Below are 24,193 nucleotides of genomic sequence, written 5' to 3' on the forward strand. Positions count from 1 at the left end.
TTAGATTATGATACCAGACTTAATAGGCTTAACATGTATAGCCTGGAGCAAAGGAGAGTCAGAGGGGACATGATTCAGTTATTTAAATTTATCAAAATGAAAGATGTAAATGGATTAAATTTTTGCGGGGAAAGCAGGACAAGGGGTCATTGTTTTAAGCTATTTAAATCTCAGGCTAACTTGGAAATCAGGAAAAACTACTACTTTAGCAGGGTCGTGGGCACTTGGAATAGCTTACCGGAAGAGGCGGTAATGAGCAAGGGAGTGGATAACTTTAAGAGGGCCATTGATCTTCATTGGGGACTAACTAATTGACTAGGACCAGCCTAGCTGGGCCCAGAGCCTGTTGCTGGTCGTCACATTTGTATTTGTATTTGTATTTGTATAATACAAAGTAACCAACAAGCCGCGCAATCGCTCCTACCATGTGAATGAATGAGAACAGTGAGCCATCTCAACTAAGTAGCATATGCGCGAACACTCCTATTTAGGTAGGAGAGATTGTGCGATTTTTTATTTGAACAAAACCACTGCTAGAGAAAACTACTGGCGCGAACATTGTTTGTCAAGGGAAGTAGCTTCACGACAAAACCGTTTAAATCCTCTACTGCCATTCTATAAAATTAAGAGAAAGAGGCATGAAAATTCATGCATTCAGCTTGGTTAAACAGAGAAAAATGGCGATATTTTATAGCAAATGTTCTGTACAACCAGCATGAACTTTCGTCTGTACACTCAAATACTGCTCATCTCTGCACTTACTCATCACTTACATTTGAATCCCGCCGTGTGCAACCTCTCTGCCCCCCCCCCCCCAATCTTTCCTTGATTTACTTTATATTTTAAAAACCCCACCCCTAAGAGCAAGGCTGCACCCCCTGAGGTCCACCCGAAAATCAACACCCCCCCCCCCTTAATGAGAAAAAACCGAAGCCCCCCTCCCTAAAAATTTTAATGACGCAATCTGCACAATGACCTCTCCTAGGTGGGCATCCCTGTTATAAGTGATTTGAAACGTGAGACAGACTCGCGAATTGGGGGTTTTCTCTGTTATATCAAATGAGAGCCATAGACTATTCTTTACGATACTTTTAGTCGAAACTGTTTCAATTAAAGTAGTGTTGCTTTTTTTTTTTTTTTTTTTTGCTTCTCAGTAATTGCTTTTTGGTTTGCGTAACATCAGATTTTATAGAAGGAAAAGAGCTATTTCAGCAACTGTTTATGTAATGTTAAAATCTGAAAAAATGATTGACTTTGGTTTTCTTTACAGAAGTGACATATACCTATTTTTTTATTCAAATATTGGGCTGCATATCGCATTTCGGCCGATCATATAATAGTACTAGTTTGCTTTTCCGTGATTACTACTATGTATTTTAACCAAAATATATTTTGCAATAAATTCGATAAATATAAAACGAATTCATTGCGTATTTACTTGCCTTCAATCGTTATTTTTAAAACATATTATTTATGATTTTTTTTTTATTTGTTCACTTTTTTTTTAACCATACTTACAATCTTCCATTTGTCTCAATTTCAGGCAAAACAATTAGAAGTTTTCGTGTTTTATACTGATAGTTTGGCATAAAGCACTTTCAGAAAAAAATAAATAATATAAACATTTAAAATTGTTTCTTTATTTTCGGAACCCAATTTCAAGTCTTCTGATGCAAATGGCGAGAAGACCTTTTGTTCGAACATACCGCTGATTTGATTTGAGGTCGAGTTAACTCGTTTTACGTCTTTTGTCAGCTCTTGTCAATGAGAGTGTTTGAGTTTGAGAGAATCGTTATAGCTTTAACATTGAATTAGTATCTTTAAAGTGTACACTTGCCCGAAAATCTTCAATGTTCTCAGATGGAAACTACAGCTACATCGTACACTCTGCTATTACCGAACGTAAATTCCACTCAATTATTAGAACTACATTCGCAAACATGTCTTATTGTTTGAAATATTTTTAATGCAATGCTCAGTTGTAAAAGAACCGGCAAGTCGTTTTAGTAATTTGGTTTCAGTAATAAAATAGTTAGTAGAACCAAGTGGTGTGCATTGAAAAATAAAACAATAAAATGTATCACGGCAGCAACCAAAAGCGATTGTAGCAGCCATATTCTCCATAATTGTAGGGGAAGGTTCCGTCGGTTTTAATTTTAACACAGCTTAGTTTTACATTTTTAACTGCGTGTTATTTCATTTATGAATTTTTCATTTAAATAAAATGGTAACTTTTACAAAGTTAATCTCATTATCTGAAAATAGATCGCAATTACTCAAAAATAAATAAAATCTTTTGCACAAAAAAGGCCTAAGTCGTGATTATGTTGCATGTAAAGATCCTTTGAGTACTCGTTTGGTTTGGAGTGCTCTTGGTAAAATTGAATTCCGCTTCGAAAGTGCAGTTTCACATCCCAGGTGTCTATATCTAGTGGGAAAACCGGGGTCTAAATTGTCCTTATAAAAGCGTAGTGGTGCCACGTGAAAGAATGCAGTAAAGCATATAACCCATTACTTAATTCTAGTCGATCAGCGCTTAGTTGCTTCTTAAACTACACTGTAAAAAAAATCCGAAACGTCACTGGTTATTTCTTTGCAACGTTTCGGGATTTCACGGATTCTTCTCTATTTCCCCGTAAAATCAAGTATATTTGCAAAAACGTTTCTTGAATTGCTACAAGTTGTACGAATGCAGACTTTTTAATGTTGTGAAAAATACTTTTAGCTACTGCGTTAAAGATTCACTGAACGTGTTTAATAAGCGTATCGGCTTAGGTTCGGTTACGGCCCCTCCAGATTGGCAAAGCTCTCAGTGGGAGCGAATAAGTCTCTGGATAGCTGCAGTTTTTCAAGACCAGGATTGCAGGAAAGACAGATGCTTGGTTCTTACTTGCAATTCTGCCTTAGCTTTGCCAATGGTTGCACTGATGCTTCTGGAGCTATGCCACAAAATCAGAAATACTCGAATCAATTACATGAAACCTACCTAATTTCCCTTGAAGGTTCCAGTCTGGCTTTGACAGGGCAGATTTCCGAATTCTTCAGAAAGATTCAAGAATAATTTTAGGAAGGTTCCTGACTTTTAGCGGAAAACGTACCTGGGTTTTGCAAGATATGTTACTAGCGGAAATTGGACACATCAGCTACCCAATATTTTACAGGAACGTTTCTGAATCGTTTTTACTGTGCAAGGCTTCAGAAAGCAGTTTACTTGTATACGAATTACCGTAAAGTGGGGCTACCTAGACACGAAATTTCATATTTTTTGCGAGTTTTACACTGAATTTTTGGTTAAACACATAATGTGAATTGATAACCTTTTTTTACCACTTTCCAGACGTTCTGCTACCCCCTTAAGCCTTTTTTAAACAACGATTTTAACTCTTTATATTTTTTTCCCTATTTTTAAAAATTGGGCTCAAGTAGCCAAGGTTCGACTATCAAAATATTACCACATAGACAATGGCTTCGTTCAAATGTAGAAGCAATTTTCACCCGTCATACTTTGAAGGGTAATTTTCTATTTAAAATAATGAAACGCGATTCAAATTCTAAGGTTGAGCTGTAAGCAGAACAGTCTATCAAGCATTATTATAACTCCTGGAAAATATTCACGCAATTTATTTATTTTGTATCTATTTTTTTTTCTTTTTTTAATTTTTACCTTTTTTTTACTTTTCAATAAAATATTTAATGCTTGGGTAAGCCATAACAATTTTTCAGTTCTTTATTCATGCTTACAAGCATCTGCTCATTAATTATTTTATTAAATTACGAAAACAAATATAGCACAAGGTTACAAAGCTTGCACAATTATGTAAAAAATATTTTTTCATTATTTTTGAGAAAAAATGAATTAACTAAAGCTGAAAGTGTTTTCTCATTCAAGAAAAATTTTACGAGTATGAACTTTCTCTAATCGTAGCGAACGTTCTTACTTAAAAGAATGCTTCCCTATTTGCATAAAAAGATCAACAAACACTTAAAAGCTGAAAGGTAGCGTAAGACGCTAAAGTTAAAACAATTATTTTTGTTTGAAAATGTTCTTTAACATTTTTTATCCTTAAAATAATAAAGCTCCGTTTTTTAAAGAAATTTGCTCGGACTTTTCGCTTTGAAATTTTTCTCTCTTATCAAGCAGTAAAAATACGTTTCTGTAAAGTAAAAGCCAATTACATTCCAAGCATTTTATGATAAAAAGATTATTCATTCATATTCTTCGAACCGAAAATACAATTAAATTAGCAAAGCGAAGAAAGAGTATTTTAAATTAACTTAAGTGAATTACATGTAGTCCTTTGTTTTTTTAAACTAAATTTAAACTCATTTTTGATATAGTTTATGGATTATTGATAATGATCTTAAATATTATTTAAGAAATAACGTGGACAGGGAATTAATGAAGAGATATCATTACCGTTTCGTAGTTCACTCGAAGTTCAGGCATTGTAATTGTCTTTCATAGTTAATTTATTGTTATAATTTATATGTGAAGTTTGCGTTTTTCCTTTAAATATTTTGGATGCAATACAACCACGATTAGTATTGTCGATTTGAAAATTAAGGAAATGTCGTACTTGGTATCGCTTTACTATATGATCAGCAGGGGTAATTGGAAACAAATTTTTCAATGCTTTATCTCTAGATCATCATCTCGTTTTAGAAAAATTGAGAGATAAACTTTGTGCATTGTATCCAAGACACATATTCTCCCTGTGAGTAACTGGATATGAAAGCTTTGATTTTCTTACCATGTGTTTGCGAAGGATATCCTGTTCCCATTTATCCCCAGGAACAAGAATCTAAAAGGGAAATAATTCCCTTCCACATGAAACTAAATAAAACTATGATATACAGTCGACTCCCGCTACAACGCGATCCGACTTAGGCGAAATGGCTATAACGCGAATTTTTCACGAATAACGAGTTTTAGAGCTAACGCGAATTTTTCGCCCACAACATGAATTTTTTTAGAAGGAAATATCATCTTCATTATTGGCTACTAAATATTGATTTCGTGAATGTTATTACGTCCCTTTGAGTATCACTGACACCCAAAGTTCCCACACCAAACTAGTCTAGTGCATCAAATAACCATAATGGCACCTTCGTGTCACCTTCATCTAAAGTTTGAAAATGTGAAGAAAAAGAAAGTTTCTGATTAAAAAAAAATTAAAAAGACTAAGATTCTCGATATGCTTGAACAATTACAAAACGTCGAAGGTAGCGAGATAATAAATATGAGTGAATCTTCCATATGTACAATTAAAAGTCAAAACAAAAAAGATGTGCGTAAAAGTTTAGAACTAAGTTTCAATATTGAAGCTTGCAGAGCAGTCTAGCAAAGTAAAAATTATGAAAATGGAAGCTACGCGGGCTCTTGCATTGTGGATAAATAAAAAGATCAGGTAGAGGAGATGTAGCTACAAATTGAAACGTTTTAAATGAAAGGTGAAGCGTATTTAAAAATGTATTATATAAGAATAACGATCTGATCTTGGAGCATAAATCATCGCTAGTATCCTCATATTTTAACTCGTAAATATTGCTACTGTATCTACTGTACAGTACTATTTTGTGCATCATTTTAATTTTACTGCATGCAGTGCGTACTGTGTTGTTTTATTTGATATCTCTTATTCCCATTGGTCATTCATTTTGTGCATCTTAAGTATTTCATGTTAAATAACAGTTTTTTATTTTTTAAATACAGTAAAACTTCCGTTCTTTATGGAAGACACTGTAATGATTAAGGAATGCTTTAGAGCAGTTTGAAGGGTGTTTATAAGTGCCTAAAAGTATTTGGTATGCCTAAAAAAATTTGTATGCATATATTTTTCCACAACGCGAAATTTCAACTTACGCGAGGAGTCTTGGAACGCATACCTCGCGTAAGTCGGGGCTCGACTGTACACGAAAAGTGTGGAGGCTGGAGAAGTTTTGTAGCAATGATACCCAATCTGCGACCCATATGCGACTCAATGGATCCTCCAAACGTAACCTAAGCTCTTCAAGAGTGAAATTGCAACCCCAAGAAAGAATTGAGCTTCTTAAATATTTCAGGTGCGATAAGGGTGAGATAGACAGCAATAATACTCAATCTGCAACCCATATGCGACATGCGACCCACTGAATCATCTACGTGTAATCTACGCTCTTCAAGATTGAAATTGCAACCCGAAGAAAGAATTTAGCATCTTAAATATTGCAGGGGCGATAGAGGTGAGATAAACAGCTATGATATCCAATCTGCGACCCGTATGCGACACGCAACCCGCTGAATCATTTACGTGTAATCTACTCTCTTCAAGAGTGAAACTGCAACCCGAAGAAAGGATTAAGCGTCTTAAATATTGCAAGTGAGATAGACGTGACATGACACCCTCAGAGACCGCCCGCACCTACCAATTGTTCGGTTTATCGGTTTTAAATGCTCAGATAAATCTGAGCAAGTGGGTCTGTGAGGAACTTTATTTAAATACATAAAAAATTACATTATTATCTGTTACAATTTTGATTTGCTCTTGACAAAATTTTGGTAATTTAACATCAATATATGTAATAAAGTGGACAAAAACCAGTGCATAAAAGCTTTACAATGAAACATAAACGACACTAGAGAGTTGTTGTTGTACAAAAGATAACGTGTTAAAGTGCAAAAAAAAAAACTAAATTTAAACGATATTAAATATTGAAAATAGGAAAAATATGTGTTTTAGTCAAGGCCTTGAAACGTGAAGCCTTCATTAGCCAAGAGACTGAAAATCGAGTTAAGTCTGAGGCGGGTATGATGTTGTGAAAAGGCGATTAATATGTTTTTATTGAGTGAAAGACTATGATTACGTCTGATATGCAAATGCGATGTTAGTGGACAGAAGAAAATGTAATGTGAGAGCAGATGCAATAATTTGTTTTACTAGTGTTGATGGATAGTTTAAGGGCGTGTGCACATGTAGTGATGCCTTCTAGCATTGTGTTCAGGATTTTCTCAGACTTCTTAATGTCTTTGTGAGAATGCCAGACTGCTATGTCATCCGCATAGCATGCAATTTTTGTGTCAGGATGTATATTGGGGTGAATGGTATTCATGTAGATTAAAAAGAGGAGAGGATTCACTGCAATCTATTACACCACTATTATCGCTGCAATTTTCATCATGTTACGTATTTTTTCTTGGTGTTGCAATTGTACTTTTGAGGAGTGTATAAAGAAACACCATACAGCAATTTAAATTGAAAGTTAAATTTACGTAAAATACAAACAAAAGTAGAAGTGAGCATCAAAAATAACAGGAAAAGTAAAACACATAACGTAATGTAATAGTACGCCGAAGGTGGATCGATGTCGGAACGCCGTTCCGGTACTGCTTTTCTGTGGTGGAGGAGGGGGAGGGGCGTGAATTCGCAATTCATGTAAAATTGGTCAGGAATCTGGATTCAAGTATTTGTCATCGGTCTTCCGACACTGGGAAATTTACTAATGGACCCCTGTGCCTTCCACATTAAAAAATGTTTGTGTTTATACAATTACTTGACACTTACAAATAATAAGCTGAAAGGTAAACATTATGAATTTTTACACCATTTTGTAGTTTTGGTTTTAAAAAAACAACAAAGAGCTAAACGCCTTTTAAAATCAAATTTATAACATGGTGTTCAAAGTTGCAACTACTATTTCAATGTCAACTACTAGTAGCAGTGTCGACTACTAACTGCAGTGACAATTACCTGAAGTTTTACCTTATTTATTCCTTTAAATCGTAAACCTAAAAAAAATGCGTTTAAAAGTCACTATGGGCTTCAAAAAAGTGCTGATGAAACGATGCGTCGTGCAAAAATTCCGATACAGTGTCCAAATTTTGAAGAATAAAAGCTGCATCCTAACTTACTTTCCCGGTTGCCGGATTTTCAGTGTTTGTTCAGATTTTACGGACTTACCCAGTGTGATAAAATGTTTCAAAAATAAATTTACAAATTTGATTTTTACAGATACATGAACAGCAAATAATTTTCTTTCTTTTTTTTTTCAAAAAACAATGAAACACTAGACGACAATCTATTTTTAACTTCTAATTTGTTCTAACCTTCAAGAGGAACAAAACACGCGATAACGTATGGCCAAGAGAAACCATTTCTCAGTGGAGCAAAAAAGTCACGTTTTCTGTTAAGACCTCTTGTCGTCCCAGCTGTCGAAGAAACAGACGCAACGCAACCATTGCCTAGAAAATGATGTTTAAGTTGTATGTCTGTTGTTTTCCTTTTCGATCCTGTGAACTTTTCAAACCTTGAAAGAGAAAGCCACGCTCCTTAGCAAATCCTGATGTTTGCGATAACACCGTGACCTTTCACGATGTTAAGGGATTATGGGATTAGTTGGCTGTGAGAGGAAAGCTGGGTACTAATCGGAGGCAGGTATTGGAATTTTTTTTCTACACGTTTTTAGGGGGAATGTATTTGATTAAAAATTTTATGATTTATTATTTCACGAACAGTACGTCACTGCAGAAATTAATGCAAAGAAATTATTTGGATTCAAATTTATTACCAAACTGTTAAATGACTTATTTCACGTCATATACACATCATTAAAAATAGTTTCTTTTACATATTTTTTGTGTTCTGTTTCCTTTCTTATCAAGTTATTGTTTGCTAGTGGCACCCGCACGGCTTTGCCCGAAGTAGGAAAATTAAAAGGTCTTTTGGTTCGCCTATACATTTACAAATAATATATGATAAATTTCTCGCCAATTGGCTTGCCCATGTTACGGTTCCACGTTATGATAACTTGGTAATTTACTCATCCATCTTATGATAATTTTGCTCGGGAAAATGTTCTTAAAATTGGAATAGAAAAGGAACAAAATTGAATTTTCGAAAAATCGCTTCGACGTGCACACCCCCATGCTACAAACTAATTCTGTGCCAAATTTCATGAAAATCGGCCGAACGGTCTAGGCGCTATGCGCGTCACAGAGATCCTGTCAGACAGAGATCCGGACAGATATCTAGGCAGAGAGACTTTAAGCTTTATTATTAGTAAAGATTAGTATTTCTACTTTAACTCGCGAAACTGTTGGCGGATAGACTATGTGAGTAGGGAAAAGTGAGCGATTTCTGCACACTTCACACTTTCACAGAGCTATTGTACCTTAAATATAACCTCGATTAACCTGATTTTTTGAACATGTGGAATAAGTGGCGTCGCTACGGGGAGGAGGGGAGCGGCCCACCCCGGGTGTCACCCATCTGGGGGGTCACCCAAAATGTAATTGCAAGTTTTTGAAAAATATGAAGCTAAAATGCTCTTTTAAGACAATAAATTTGAATATTTACCTGGGAAAAAACACCCGAACCCCCTTTTCTCCCACCCAACATCACGGAGTGGATACTGTACACAGGATTAAGTTCATATTGTCATTACTCAGACCTAGTAGTGACTTTTTCTCATACCAAAAAATTGAACCCCATCCCTTGTGTTTAAGATACGTTTGAAATAATTATGGGGTTATCAGTTTCATACAGCACCTTACTTTTTTGACCTTTGCGACGGCCTGCACATATGTATCTAGGGCAAAAAGAGTTCATAATTTTTATTTGTCTATTTGTCATTTGTACAGTAGTCACTTGATACTTCGTTATAACACAAAAGTTGCTGTTTCTGAAAATTGTATGAATTTCATGTTTATATACATTGAATGTTTTTTTTTTCTTTTTGCGTTTGTTGGAGGGGTGGAGGTGATACCACAAATTACCACACCAGGTGTCACCATGCTACGTACGCCACTGTGTGGAACAATATGTATCCGAAGTTTTCTACACAAAACACCAGAGCAATTTCGTTCTGTAAAATAAATTTAGAACATAAAAACTGAAAACTTGTTTTTCACAGAATTACCTTACCCATTCGAGAACTTTTGAGCAAATTACTGCAGCTGAACAAAATATGCAAAACTTAAATGTAATGAGAATTATTGGCTGAAATATGCCACACATTACTCTTGACTCTTTTCATACACTAAATTATATTTTAGAAAATTCGAAATTATTAAGCTGGCTATTTGGTTCATTTGAGCAAACGAACTTTTTTTTGAGAGTGAAATAGCTTTTTCCTTCTAAGAAACGCGTCTTCAATAGACAAAAATAGTTAAAATCTTGTAATTTGGTTCCATGTCTTGCGGTAGAGAGAACATGGCTATTTCACTTATTAAGCAATCGTAGTTTTCATGAAAATTTGGCTGAAGTAGTTGCCCAGATCAGTAAAATTATAATCTGCTTTATTCCTCTTTGTATTGTTGCAAATCAAAAATAATACTAGTCTATCCATCTAAGCTTAGAACAGCTGTAAATATCTCCCATCTCCACATTCTCAAGTTCCGATTTTAAAACTAAGTTCCAACATAATATTCACCGTTATTTTTCTCTTTCCCTTGGTATTAGTAGCGCTATCACCAGCAATCCATGTAAAAGAAACTCAGAGAGAATGTTCAGATCTTATTTTTGCATGATAATGTCGAAATATCAATCAAAAATTGGAAAGGCTATTAAAAAAAGTGAATACGAGTACTTCCATAAAAATCGTAAGATATTAAACAAATAAAACTCGATTCAGTAAGTTACCGCCCAATAGCCAGGGCTAAGGCAGAAATACATGAAATATACCACCAGCTCAGTCATTCCAGCCGAGGACTGCAGTTTCGTGCACGAAACTGCCGTCCTCGGCTGAAACCACTAAGCTGGCGGTGTATCTTCTTTACTAATAATAAATGTGAAAGTCTCTCTGTCCAGATCTCTCTCTGTCTGGATCCCTGTCTGTCAGAATCTCAGGGACGCGCATAGCGCCTTGACTGTTCGGACGATTTTCATGAAATTTGGCACAAAGTTAGTTTGTAGCATGGGGGTGTGCACCTTGAAGCGATTTTTTGAAAATTCGATGTGGTTCTTTTTCTTTTCTAATTTTAAAAACAAAATTATCATAAGATGGACGATTAAATCACGAAATTATCATAACGTGGAACCCTGACATGGGTACAAGCCAATCGGCGAGAAAATTCACCATCTATTATTTGTAAATATACAGGTGAACCAAAACATCATTTAATTTTTCTATTTCGAGCAAAACCGTGTGGGTACCACTTGTTTCAAATAAAACTCTATGCTGCAATCACTTCACTTCAGTCCTCTTGAAACATTCTGAGAGTTTACGATATCTTTTTATTGCAGTTTCGTCAGCGTATAGTGAATATCTACATCTCGGGTTATTCAACATCTGTGATTGCTCTGTTAATATCTCTTGGTATTTTTTTCTACTTCAGGTGAGTTAAAATTGATTTTTTTTTTTAATTTTATTTTCAGTATGGTATTTTTGAGGGGGGGATTCACAAATTTAAAAAGTCCATTCGTGAACCTGATGCACCTCTAGTGATGTAGATTGGGTAAATACCCAGCGGGTAGGTAAATATTTTTTGGGTATTTACCCAAGGCCTGGGTAAATACCCAAAAACTGGGTATTTTACAAAAAAATGCAAAAAGTGAATGTGAATTTTTTTTTTAAATCTAAATATGAAATAATTGGTAAAACTGATACATACATATGCGTTACAACGCTTACAATATTTGTTATTGAAAAACTTGATGAAATTATGAAAGAAACACATGGTGAAACAAAGAATCTTCCTTTTCAATGTCATAATTGGAGAAGTATAAGCAGTTCAATGATGAACTTCATAATTTCAAAATCACAATCTATGTTAGTCATATCCAAAATGAAAAAAAAAAGGAAGCATGAGGGATGGCTGGAAGAATAAACTGATAAGTTATTAAGACTGATGTTATTTATTTTATTGCTGTTTAAGTGATAACGTGGCAATTATAGAAACAGTTTTCACATTAATAAGCAAAAAAAAATCAAAATATCGTTTTCTGTTGCCTCATTTGTTCATTTGCATTTGCTCCCCGGAACTTCATGATGAAGATTTATTTAAACTATTTTTAATACACTCAATTATTGATGTAGGGTGGGAAGGTAAATATTTTTTGGGTATTCATCCGAAGGAAGGGTAAATCCCCTAGTAATTGCACATTTTGCAAAAAAAATTTGGGGTGGTATGAAAAAGGTGATGATTTTCTTTTTAAAACATAAACCATAAAATGAAAGATTAAAAATATAAAAATTTATGTATTATAATTTTTTTAATTAAAGGATTAACGAAATCTTATCAAAAAAAAAAAACTGTCAGAGTTTAGAATGAACTATTCTAAAACTTAAATGGGATGTTTGCTGTTTTTTATAACCAGTTAAACTTTTTACTTTTTGTAGAATGGTTTTTTATATATCTGAAATTTGGCTAGCAACGTTGAAAAGGCATATCCAACACATTTAATGTGAATATCATATTAGATTGCTAAGTTGTTTCACAGAATAATTCTTTAAATATATGTGATCAAAATACAACTTTTGGGCAAAAATGTATTGTTTTGTATATGGTTGGTTACATATACATAGTGGAATACAAACAGAAAAGTATTTTAGAGTCATTCCATTTCAAATCAGGCAGGCAGGTATGAAAAGTGTCATATGACTATCACCGAATTTTTGGAAAAAATACAGTAGTTACAACTAAGGGACATATGAAATATCCCAAAAGGATTTTGCAAGAAAATTTTTTTTTTCTTCAGTTACAGCCTATTAAAATTCGGCACAAAATCCGCTATTTTGGAAAAAAAAGGCAAAACACTCCATTTGAAATGGACACTATTTCAAAAGTATTTAACCTATTTGAATAATTCTTTTTTCTAAAAATAAATAAGGACCCATATATTCTCTAGACATCGTTTTTGAAAATTTCGTTAGGTTTTTTGTTAAAGAAAAAAAATTCATTTTTGCCGCGAAAAAACTGCATTTTTACCAATTTTATGATTTTTTTTCTCCGTGTAAAAAAAGTTTTTTTTTTACTAAACGGAGATGGCAGTCTAAAGCCCTTATATGATAGTTTCATACATATTTTATTATAATTCTTGAATACATACAGCCTCGGAAATAAAATTTGAAATTTTGGAAATTTTCAAAAATTAGCGATTTTGGAAGTGATTTTACTCAAAAAACCCATTTTTTAACAATCTAAAAATTGGCTCATTTAAACCCCATATAATGCTTAACAAGTGGATAGACACCGCATCCCGTATTTTTTCCCATAAAATGTTTTATGATTTTTTGAAAGTGTCCTTATCGCCCATTGCATGCATGTAAAATTAAAATGTCTAATATTTCAGTAACTAAAATTCTGATTATATTAATGTCTAATAGCTACAATAACGGTGCACTTTATCAGGGACAACTAAAATCTTACCGACTTTTTATAATATATCAGTAACAAACCGCTTTTGATGACCCAGTCAATTCGTCTTTTTGTAAGACTCTTTGTGTAATTATAGAAGAGCCTTTGGTGATTACTATATTTGACCATCGATTACATGAAAAGGCTAATATCCGGTTTATAGGCGGAAATGGACGTATCTATTAGTTTATAGGGATGTTAAATGGTTTGTTTCAGATGTGCACTTTTGCCTCTCTATTATTTACTAGACGTTAAATCCCGGTTATCACAAATTTGCCATTTCAACTGAGCTTGCGCGCGGACTTAGCTTTTTGGGCTTTCTGTTTTAAGATTTCGTGTTGCTTGTGTATACTTTTTGGGCTTTCTGTTTTAAGATTTCGTGTTGCTTGTGTATATTTAGGATGAGCGAGAGTCCCACCAAATTAATGAATGCGATTAGAACATTTTCACGGCGATTTCGTGATATATTATATGAAACTACGGATATGACTAACTGATAATCTTAAGAGAAAAATGACACTTGAATATTTATTGGTTTGGAAATATTTATTTAACGTAAATGTAAAACACGTTGTGTACTTCAAAAATGATTGGAATATTAGTACAGAAATTCGTCTTTTGCGGATATTTTACTTTAGGCGTAAACAACTTAGTATTGTACATTTTTATTTAGGTTGAGGGTACGGCTTTGTATTAGAAGTGATGCTGCAATTCTAGTACAGTCTTCTGAGGTTAAAAATTTGGTCCTGAAAAGGGACAGAAAAATCAAACACCGAATCCATTAATAATTAAGAAGCAAAATTCAATCTTTACCGAGGCCTAAAAACTAAATCAAAGAAAATTTTGTGATTTCTAATTTTAATCTGTTGCTATCTCATATTTAAAACCAAATTTAAAATGTTTGTAATTAATTTTAGCAAGATTTTTGAAATCAGCTAAGTCCGCGCGCAAGCGCAGTTGAAATGGCAAATTTGTGATAACCGGGATTTAACGTCGAGTCTATTATTTAGCCTTAGTTTTGTAAAAATGAAAATTTGCTCACAGCAACATTTTTTAAAACTAAACTATATTCGATCTATATTCTCACGGCAAAAATTAATTGATTTATTTATTCACAACAAAGTTTTGAGCTTACCATTTTGCATTTTCATTCCTGAACGAAATGAAAATATTGTATTTTCTTTTTGTTGTTTCCATGGTAACTATTTTTGTTTCCATTTATTTTATTTTTGAGAATGCAATAAATGAATAAGGAACTAGTGACATTATATAACGCGTGCATCGAAATCCCATCATTATTTTCCCTTCTCCCCTGCTAGATTCATTCAGATAGAATCGTCTTTACTTGGCAGATTGCCGAATTACATACAATCCGTGGTCAAACAGTATATTAATGACTAATTATGATATAGCAGTTTAAAACCCATTGAACATTTTCAAATAATATTAACCATTAATTAAAGTTACACTTTAATGCTACACTTTAAAAAACTATCAAAAAACAATTATTTTCAAAATTGACGCAAGCACTTTGCATCATTAAAACAAAATGAAATACAAATTAATTCATAAAATTATCAATTCATTCAATAAAAAAATAAAAGATGTTAAGTAAATTGAATTATAAAGCTAAAACACGGAAAAATCTAATTTTACCACTGAAATTAATTATTCACTTTAAATCAGACATGTTTTTAGGCACAAATTCAGAAAAAACAAGTTTTTCTGTAGTCGCGGTAAATTTGGTTCAGCAACTTCTTTGAATAAATTGAAGAACATAAATATTAATGCACTTGATTTAACAATTATGGGCCCGAAAAGCGCTTGCCTTAACCTTTTTAATGCGTTGAGCTTCTAATAAATGTATAAACTGGGAGTGTAGACTTTGATTTAGGTAATTAGAAATGCAAAATAGGATAAGTTAAAGAAAAGACCTTTGGCAAAACTTTATGCTAAAGGGATTCTGTTAAATTTTAAAGAATGCTAATTTGTTTGAGAAAGTATTTTGTATTCGAATGAGTGAACTTCATTAAGTCTTTAATTATTTCCCACATCCAATTCAAGTCGTTTGATACTTATATAGTTTTCATCTATTTTGCCATATACAATTGAAATAAGAATAAATTATAAGTCCTTTAACGTTACATCGTATTATTGAACAAAACTTACCGCAAAATGAGATCAAATAGTTTTGCCACTAGTGTTCTGTAATAATTTTGCTACACTTTGCTCCTTCCGTCGTTTGTCGTTAAAACAAGTTTAAGCTCCTAAAACCCCACAGCAAAAAATGGTTGTCACAAGTTCGACACCCATTTGAAATCGTTTACGAAATGATGTGTGCTACCTGGGAGTACGCGGTATGCATAACGCCTTTAACGAGCAATGTTTGGATTAATTGTGCTTTGTTTCAGAAACCGTGCTGTTGAGTGTAAATGAGTTTTTCATTTTTTCAGGTCAGTGCAGTGCACGAGAATCACAATTCACAAGCATCTCTTCGTTTCTTTCATTATAAATAATATTATGTGGATCATTTGGTACACCGAAGTTGTGCAGAAACCGTCAGTACTTATTAATAATGGGGTAAGTGATTTGCTCAACTAAAAAATGTAATGTGACCACGCTATTAAGCATGAATTATTTTTATAAGTTATATAAAGCTTGCTTACTAATTTCACAACTAATTTAGCTCACAATTAATGCTTTTAAAACCTTATCTAAAATTTTAAATAGGACGTCAAAAAGTCTTTGAAAATAATCATTATCTTGCGATTTATGATCATTGGGGAAAAAAACTCTATTAAAAGAATCACGGGACGCGGGAGCGTCCCGCCCCGCCAAGGAAACCAAACGTCAGCAGCCAACAGAAGCAAATCCACCGCCAAAGACGAAAGGAAATAAAAGCGACCAAGACCAAAATTACACGACAGAACAAGTTGGGGTTTTTTGGGTTTTTCACCCCTCTGTATCTCAGCCCCATAAAGACTCCCGGAGTTGATTTTTGGTACACTCAATCTCTAGAAGCCCCAGACGCCGTAAACCAAAATACAATCCCCTGGACCATCAGGGGGAGGAGGTATTAAAGTTATAAAATCGCTGTTCAAAAAAGTTTTCGCTTTCTTTGACAGGGCTACAGCCCAGACGAAAAAAAGGAATCAAGCTGAAATTTCGCACACACATTCCTTGTGCCCTATTGATGTGCCTTTTTTGCCATTTGACCCCCCCCCCTCCCCTTCCCCCCTCGTTTTTACCCCCAAATTGTACCTTCCCGGGGTTCTATCACAGCCCCCCGGGGGGCTACACTAATGATTTTTCATATACATATTCTCTCGATGAGCCATTGAGTACATATACAAAAATTCAACCCCCAGGGACATCATGGGAAGGAGTAATTGAAGTTTGAAAAATCACTAATTTTCCCTAAATTATTATGTACTTACTCTCAGCTCATAGGGTTTGTTTATCTCGGACTGCAATTGCAAGGTTAGAACAGATTTAACAGTTATTCCAAAGTTGTCTTAGGAAATGAAATTCAATCAAGACTAAAACATATCCAACAGTTGCAACTAGACGTTAAATCGCGGATATCATAAATTTGCCACAGCTACTGCGCATGCGCGCAGACTAAAAATCTGAAAACAGAGAGCCCAATGAGCTATTATGTTTGTTTATACTTAAGCAGAGAAACAAATTAATGAATGAGATTAGAATGCTGTGACATCGAGTAAAGTTGTATAGATCTTCTGACACATTCCAATTTAAAATATTTAATGGCTTAGGTTTTTTTTTTTTTTTTTTTTTGGCTCGGTGATAACATGCGTTATTTCGTTTTTTAAATGAACTTTTAAACAAAACGAGGTATTGAACAAGACAAAGACTTCTATCAAGAAAAAGATAAATCACCAAACAATTAAAATTATCCCATAAAACGTAAAATAATCCACGATTTAAGAAAAAATGTAATTAAACAAGAAAGTGAAAAGCTAGATTAAAATAGCCCTCATACTGTAAAACATTTAAAGAAACCTTAATGAAAATGTTGAATAATTTGTCAAATAAAGAAACTGTAGTAGAATTTATAGCGAAGTTGTAAAATACTCGAAAACAGTATAATTTAAAATATAGTATTTTATTATCCAAGAAGTTTTCTTTGCAACAGAGAGGATACAAGAATTGTAATAAAATTTAAACCGTCTAATTCTCGCAAAATGAACATAGAATCTTAATAGTCAGAAAATAACTTGACGTAAAATTAGGCTAGCCATTATTGTTCGTTAAAAACACAAAACAGAGTTGTTTCAATTGAAAATTTTCTGACTTGAAGTTCTCAATTCTGAAAATACAGACAAAGTAATAATATCAATGCAAAAAGATGTGATATCTCATCAAAAACAACACTGCTGTAAAAATTTCCCCGCCAAGAAAACCTTTAACTTTTCCGCACAAAAAAGAAAACCTGCATTCTAAACCCAAAAACCCTCAGTCATAAAAAGTTATGATATCTAGTTTGCCCGCCAAGTATCTGCCAAACTATCATCCTCCCTCTTCTCCTTTTTCATCAGAGCTACTTCCATTAGAACCTCCTCCCACCTTCAACTCCTCAGAAATATGGATAGATCTTTTAAATTGTTTATCTTGTTTGGCGGGAAGCTTTTCAAAGTGAAATGGTTGCTTGGTGAGCAAAAAGTTTTGATGAGATAAATTATACTGCAGCGGGCAGGTAAAGAATAGTAACTACAATTGTTTCTTTTCTTTCTTTCTTTCTTTTTTTTTTTTTTTTTTGCATTTTTTTTTATCTATTGTACATTAGCTTTATTGTACAAGCTTGCTCAGTCGGTTTCCGCTGGTAAAAAAAGTGCAAAAAAAAAGGCTAATTGTGAAATTTCCCAATGAGGTTGTTTCCTTCAATCAAAAGTAATACTTCTAGTCACTAAAATTGATAGAAGAAACAAAAAAAAAAAAAAAACATGAACCCAGAAAATTCTTTTATTTTCTCAACAGTTATTTTTTAATTGATTTTTTAAAACGTCCGATTTTGCAAACAAGGCGTGGTCTTGATGACGTCACAAATGATGCTCTTTGGCGCATTTTGTACCGCGTTTCCACGTTATGATAATCAAGAAGCAAATTAAAATTGCACTCTACGTTTGCTATCAACCATATCGTTCCAATACACGTGAGTAAAGATGCGAATTAAATATTTTGCTCGGTGAATGGCTACACAGAATGGCATTTCATCATTTGTGATGTCATCGGCAAGAAATGTAAACAATGAAAGCGCAACGATTTAAGTAGTATTTAAAAAATATTAATCTTAAACGAATTACTTTAAAAAAATGGTCCGATCCTATGTTTTTAAGCATGTTCTTTCAGAAAAAAATACTTTTAAAATTTGGAAACGATCCCATTGTTAGTATTCTTCTTTACTAATAATAAAGCTGAAAATCTCTCTGTCCGGAGGATGTCTGGATGTCTGGATATCTGTAGGATGTCTGTAGGATGTCTGTGACGCGCATAGCGCCTAAACCGTTCGGCCGATTTTCATGAAATTTGGCACAAAGTTAGTATGTAGCATGGGGGTGTGCACCTCGAAGCGATTTTTCGAAAATTCGATGTGGTTCTTTTTCTATTCCAATTTTAAGAAAAAAAATATCATAAGATGGACGAGTCAATTACAAAATTATCATAACGTGGAACCGTAACATGGGCACAAGCCAATTGGCGAGATACGAAATGATCATAACGTGGAACTGTAACGTCGGTACAAGCCAACTGGCGAGAAAATTCACCATACATTATTTGTAAATATACAGGCGAACCAAAAGACCTTTTGATTTTTCTATTACGGGCAAAGCCGTGCGGGTATCACTAGTTACAAATAAAAAAGCTGAAAGTCTCTCTGTCCGGAGGATGTCTGGATGTCTGTAGGATGTCTGTGACGCGCATAGCGCCTAAACCGTTCGGCCAATTTTCATGAAATTTGGCACAAAGTTAGTATGTAGCATGGGGGTGTGCACCTCGAAGCGGTTTTTCGAAAATTCGATGTGGTTCTTTTTCTATTCCAATTTTAAGAAAAAAAATATCATAAGATGGACGAGTAAATTACGAAATTATCATAACGTTTAACCGTAACATGGGCACAAGCCAATTGGCGAGATACGAAATTATCATAACGTGGAACCGTAAGATGGGTACAAGCCAACCGGCGTGAAAATTCACCATACATTATTTGTAAATCGTTGTGCGGGTATCACTAGTGAATAATTAACGCGTTTCTTCAAATCTCCCGAAAACTCATTTCTGCAGATACTGCCAATTACCTGCCCACGGCAGCATAAAAGTTAAACTGCTTTTTCCATGCTCTTACTCAAATGTTAATTTATTAAATTGTATTGTAAATTTGTTGTAATGTTTTTGGTATATTTTTTCTGCTGCTTATATATTTAAATTCACGGAAAGATTCTACCGTAACTTTTATATTTTATTTATTCTTTCAAGGCAAAAAAAAGAAATACTAATGCAAATCAATTTAAAGGAAAACGGACGTTTTATAGTCAAAATTTCAAAAATACACTTGTGTTTGGGCTTACGAATTACTGCCTTCTTCAATTTATAAAGTTACTAGCAGTACCCGCACAGCGATGCCCGTGCTAAAAATTTAATGGAAATCCATTGAATAAAAAAAATTGACGCATCCTCCCCCTCTAATATAAAACGATCATTTTTCTTTGTATAAAATGCGCACACACCTTTTCAAAAATAAAAAAATCTATTAAAGTTTCTTTGGAATTTAAAATTTTTCGTCAAATCATTGAATTAGAATTACAGAACAGCAAAGCGCCTAACGCGCCAAGCGACCACGCTACCAAAACTCAGCCTTTTTGCAAGTGAAGCGTGTGTTTTTTCTTTGGCAATAATAAATGTTTAGCCAACCAAACAAAAAGTACAAAATTACATTAACCGTAGCTTTCAAATCTTTATATATTACGAGCTGAGTTGCCCGACTTTGCCCGGTCTACCTTGAGAATAAAAAATGTGTCAATGACATATATTGAACAATCAGGCTTAGATAAAAGAAAAAAAAAACACCATGCAAAATTACCCTTCCAAACAATGACGACAGATATTAAAATACTTTTAAGAAATTAAAATGCGAAAGATGGACTTTTAAAAGCGTAACCATGGAAACACGAAATATAATAAGTTTAATGAAATTAAATGCAAAATAAGGAAAGAAACATGGAATTCAAAAAGCGAAACCGTGGAAGCGCGAAAATAAAATGGTTGACAACCTGAATCAAAATGACATTTTTCAAATTTGATTTAAGAACGCTTGTAACATTTTTTCCTTTAAAGATAGAAGCTAAGTTTTTCGACCATAAGTCAAGAGAGATTTGGAGTAAAGAATGTCGCTCTTCCCAATGGTGTCATAAGAAAACTGTGGGACAATTCCTTCACTTTTTATTGATAAATTTAATGAAGAAAGTAGTGTCTAAATTTCAGCTAAGCCTAAAAAAGTTCGAGCTAAAAACGCAAATTACTCCCGCCATAATTAAGTCAGAGCTTTGAAACAAATAGTTTAGAACGCGGAAAATTCTACCCTTTTCGACGATATATGATATTAATATGTGCAAGTAATTTTTCACTAACATATTCAGGAATTTATGTGAAATTTGGGCCTAAATTGGAATAAAAAAAGATCTCTTTATCGGATTTTTTTCAAATTATAGCCTATGTCACTCACTGAGAAAGCACCTTTCATAAAGTGAATGAATTTTTCAAATAGGTGCAGTGGTTCTGGAGATTACCTCGAACATATAAACACAGAAAAATCCGCCCTCCCTCTTTATAATATTAGTATAGATGACATTTGGGGCGCAAGTAATGTAACTCAGAATTCTGACTGCTGCTAAGAATCCGAAAACTCATTATTTTTTCGTACTGAAAAAGATGCTCCTAGTACCCTGGAAACACGATTGAAATACATTCTGTGCTGCTTTTTCATAAATCTAATGTAGGATGCTTCTAAACGTTTTGGGAAGAATATGCAGCATAGTAATCTTATTAAGACAACCACAGAACCTTGGATCGAATTGCGCTCTGTGTAAGAAATGAGCTATTTCCAAATGCGTTCAATAAGCACCAGTCATTATTTTTCTAAACATAGCTCCGTTCGCGCGGGAGATTATCATACAGAACATTACTGCCATTTTACCGTTGTAAAGAAAGTCGCATTTGCGGTGAAGAGAATCATTAAATATTTGGTATATTACAAAATGCAGACTTCACGAATATCTCGTTGAAGAACACTAAAGTGAACGGGAGAAACTTAGATGTCAAGAGTCGCTACAATCTCTCTCGTCTTTTTTTTTTTTTTTTCGAGCAATCACGATTGCTTATTGCTTTTATTTACTGGTTTTATGTCCTATGATTTTATTTTCCCACCAGCACCCTCTGCAGCATCACCGTCGACCGGCTCCTTACGATGCTGCTCCTATAGCGAAAGCCGTCTCCAGGTTGCATCCATATCCTACACACGCGCGCATACATACACAACTATACACACACACACACACACGCACAAACACATACACACACACACACACTAATGCCTGCACACAGACACAAATACATATGCCTACACACACACATACACATTCCCCCCCCCCACACACACAAACACTCATACGCACAACTACCCACACACTCATACCTGCACACAGACACAAACACACATCCCTACACACATATACATACCCCTACACACAAACATACATACCCCCATACACATATAAACACACACACATACACACACACACACACATTCGTGATTGCGAAAAGCATAATTTGAATTCAAAAGGTCAAAATTTAAATTATTTTTTTTTCTTAATTTTGTATAAAATATACTGTGAGTCTAGCTTTCAGAGTAAATGTTGATCACGGGAAAATGATAACAACATATTTGATTTTTGTGTAAATATTTTGCAATCACAATGCTTATTATTATATTTTAAATATTAAGATCGGCAAACTTAAATTTTGTGCCACATTTATTGTAATTTCAAAACTATAAAAAATAAATGAAAAATAACAGCTTATGGATCTTTGAAAAGTATTTCGTACAATATGGCATTAGTTCAAGGGTTTTGAAAAGCAATAGCAAAAGACCATATTCATAGTAAGAAGCCGTAGTTAAAACCACTGAAAAGAGATAAAATGGAGGGAGTGAAGACTTTCATTCGTGAAGCCAAGATCCCAAGTCATGTGGTAGAATTTAAAGCAAATCATTGGAAGAAATCATGTTTCTTTCGCTATTTCCTTGCAAAACATGTCCATCATTGGTCGTTGTTGAGTCACGTAATTTGGGGGTTTTGCATCAGCCTTTCCTTAACAAATGATTGGACTTGCTCCCTCCATTTACTAATTCCTTCTCTCTGACTAAAACATAATAGAAACTTTTGTTTCGTAATAAAAATAAAAGTAAATGAATAGATAATAAATGGTGCGGTACCAAAAAAAGCGCTATTAACGCACTAGTTTCCTAATTACAGTTTTTATAAGCAAGTTTATCAATGTTATTAAAGAAGTGAAAGAGTTCAACATCATAATGGTAAATTATCTAGATTCCTGCACCATTAGTGTTCTTTCATTGAACTGACTTCAAAGTCATAAGAATGTTGGTAACATAAAGATTCAGTTCCTTTAAACATTCCGTGAAAATAAATGGAAAATGCTTTATCAAGAAAAAGGGGGGGGAAAAAGGAAGTAAACAAGAATATTTATATGACTGAGTAAAAAATGCGTTTCAAAGCTTTCAGTAAGGCAGTGAAGGATTTATTTCATTTTTTAACCCTTAAACGGCCAAATTTATGAAATATTCATTCAACTATTATCTTCAAAACATTAAACTTCTCTGCGCGTTTATTTTGGCAATAAATAGCCAAATGACAATATATAACGGAAGAGAGTTTTGAAAAGATTCTTGCTATCATATCTTGGTACTGTAAGCCTTGGTACTTAAATTTGGATCACATGACCTGTCCTCCAAAATGATTTATTTACCAAACTGCTCTTCCAGAATAAAATTCTATCTTGAAAACAAATTTAGGATATGGATATTTCGCCTTTTTTGAGCATGTTGAATTGTAATTGTGTTGATCAATTTCCGGTGGCTCATTATTCTTTTTACTGCTTGTTCATCAGGCATTAAAATGTCATTCCCCAAAAATTTATACACAATTTTCTGAATGATTCCGATTGAAAACAATCAATAGTTCCTCGACGTGATTCCAAATTTCAATAATATTTAAAAAGACATCATCTAAACAAATGTATTCTCCCAGTGTTTATAGTAAAGAAAAAATATTCAAAAAAGGCAATTAATGAAGTTCAGATTTAGCCTTTTATGAATTAGTATCAGTTTTTTAAAAGCTCTTTTATGTTTTACGTTCAGAAGAATAAGCTTTCAAAGACGTCCTGAAACTAAAAACATATAGTTCTTATTGCGAACTAGAAAGTCACACTATGGATCTAAGAAAAATAGGTAAAGCCTCATTTTTTATTTCAAAAATCAGCTCAATTCGCTTTTTCACACAAAAAATAATAATAATAATAATAATAGAATCCAAATTCAATGATATTTAATTCATTGAACGTTCAGTAAACACAACGAAGAAAAAATTTATTTTTTCTTCAGTTAAAAAGAATTTGGTTAAAAAGTAAAAAGGCAAAAACTAACGACGAACATTTTTTTATTTTTTTAACATTAGAGGCAGTGAGAAGCAAAGAGATGTCAGTGGCAAGATTAAAAATTTGGAGACAACCAGTACACGTGGTAGGTGAACCTCTCCTCTGTCTTGGGGC

The 24,193-nt window shown here is 33.8% G+C and overlaps 1 protein-coding gene across 1 annotated transcript in view; it reads left to right on the plus strand.

Moving 5' to 3' along the window:
• LOC129232569 (calcitonin gene-related peptide type 1 receptor-like) overlaps positions 1–24,193 on the plus strand; it is a 124,428-nt gene that overhangs the window by 54,218 nt on the left and 46,017 nt on the right. The window contains exons 8-9 of the mRNA XM_054866705.1: positions 11,220–11,311; positions 15,787–15,913. Of these exons, the coding sequence (XP_054722680.1) occupies positions 11,220–11,311; positions 15,787–15,913 (219 nt within the window). The remainder of the gene's footprint in view (positions 1–11,219; positions 11,312–15,786; positions 15,914–24,193) is intronic.

Source organism: Uloborus diversus, chromosome 1 (genome assembly GCF_026930045.1).
Source record: "Uloborus diversus isolate 005 chromosome 1, Udiv.v.3.1, whole genome shotgun sequence".
Lineage (NCBI taxonomy): Eukaryota > Metazoa > Arthropoda > Arachnida > Araneae > Uloboridae > Uloborus > Uloborus diversus.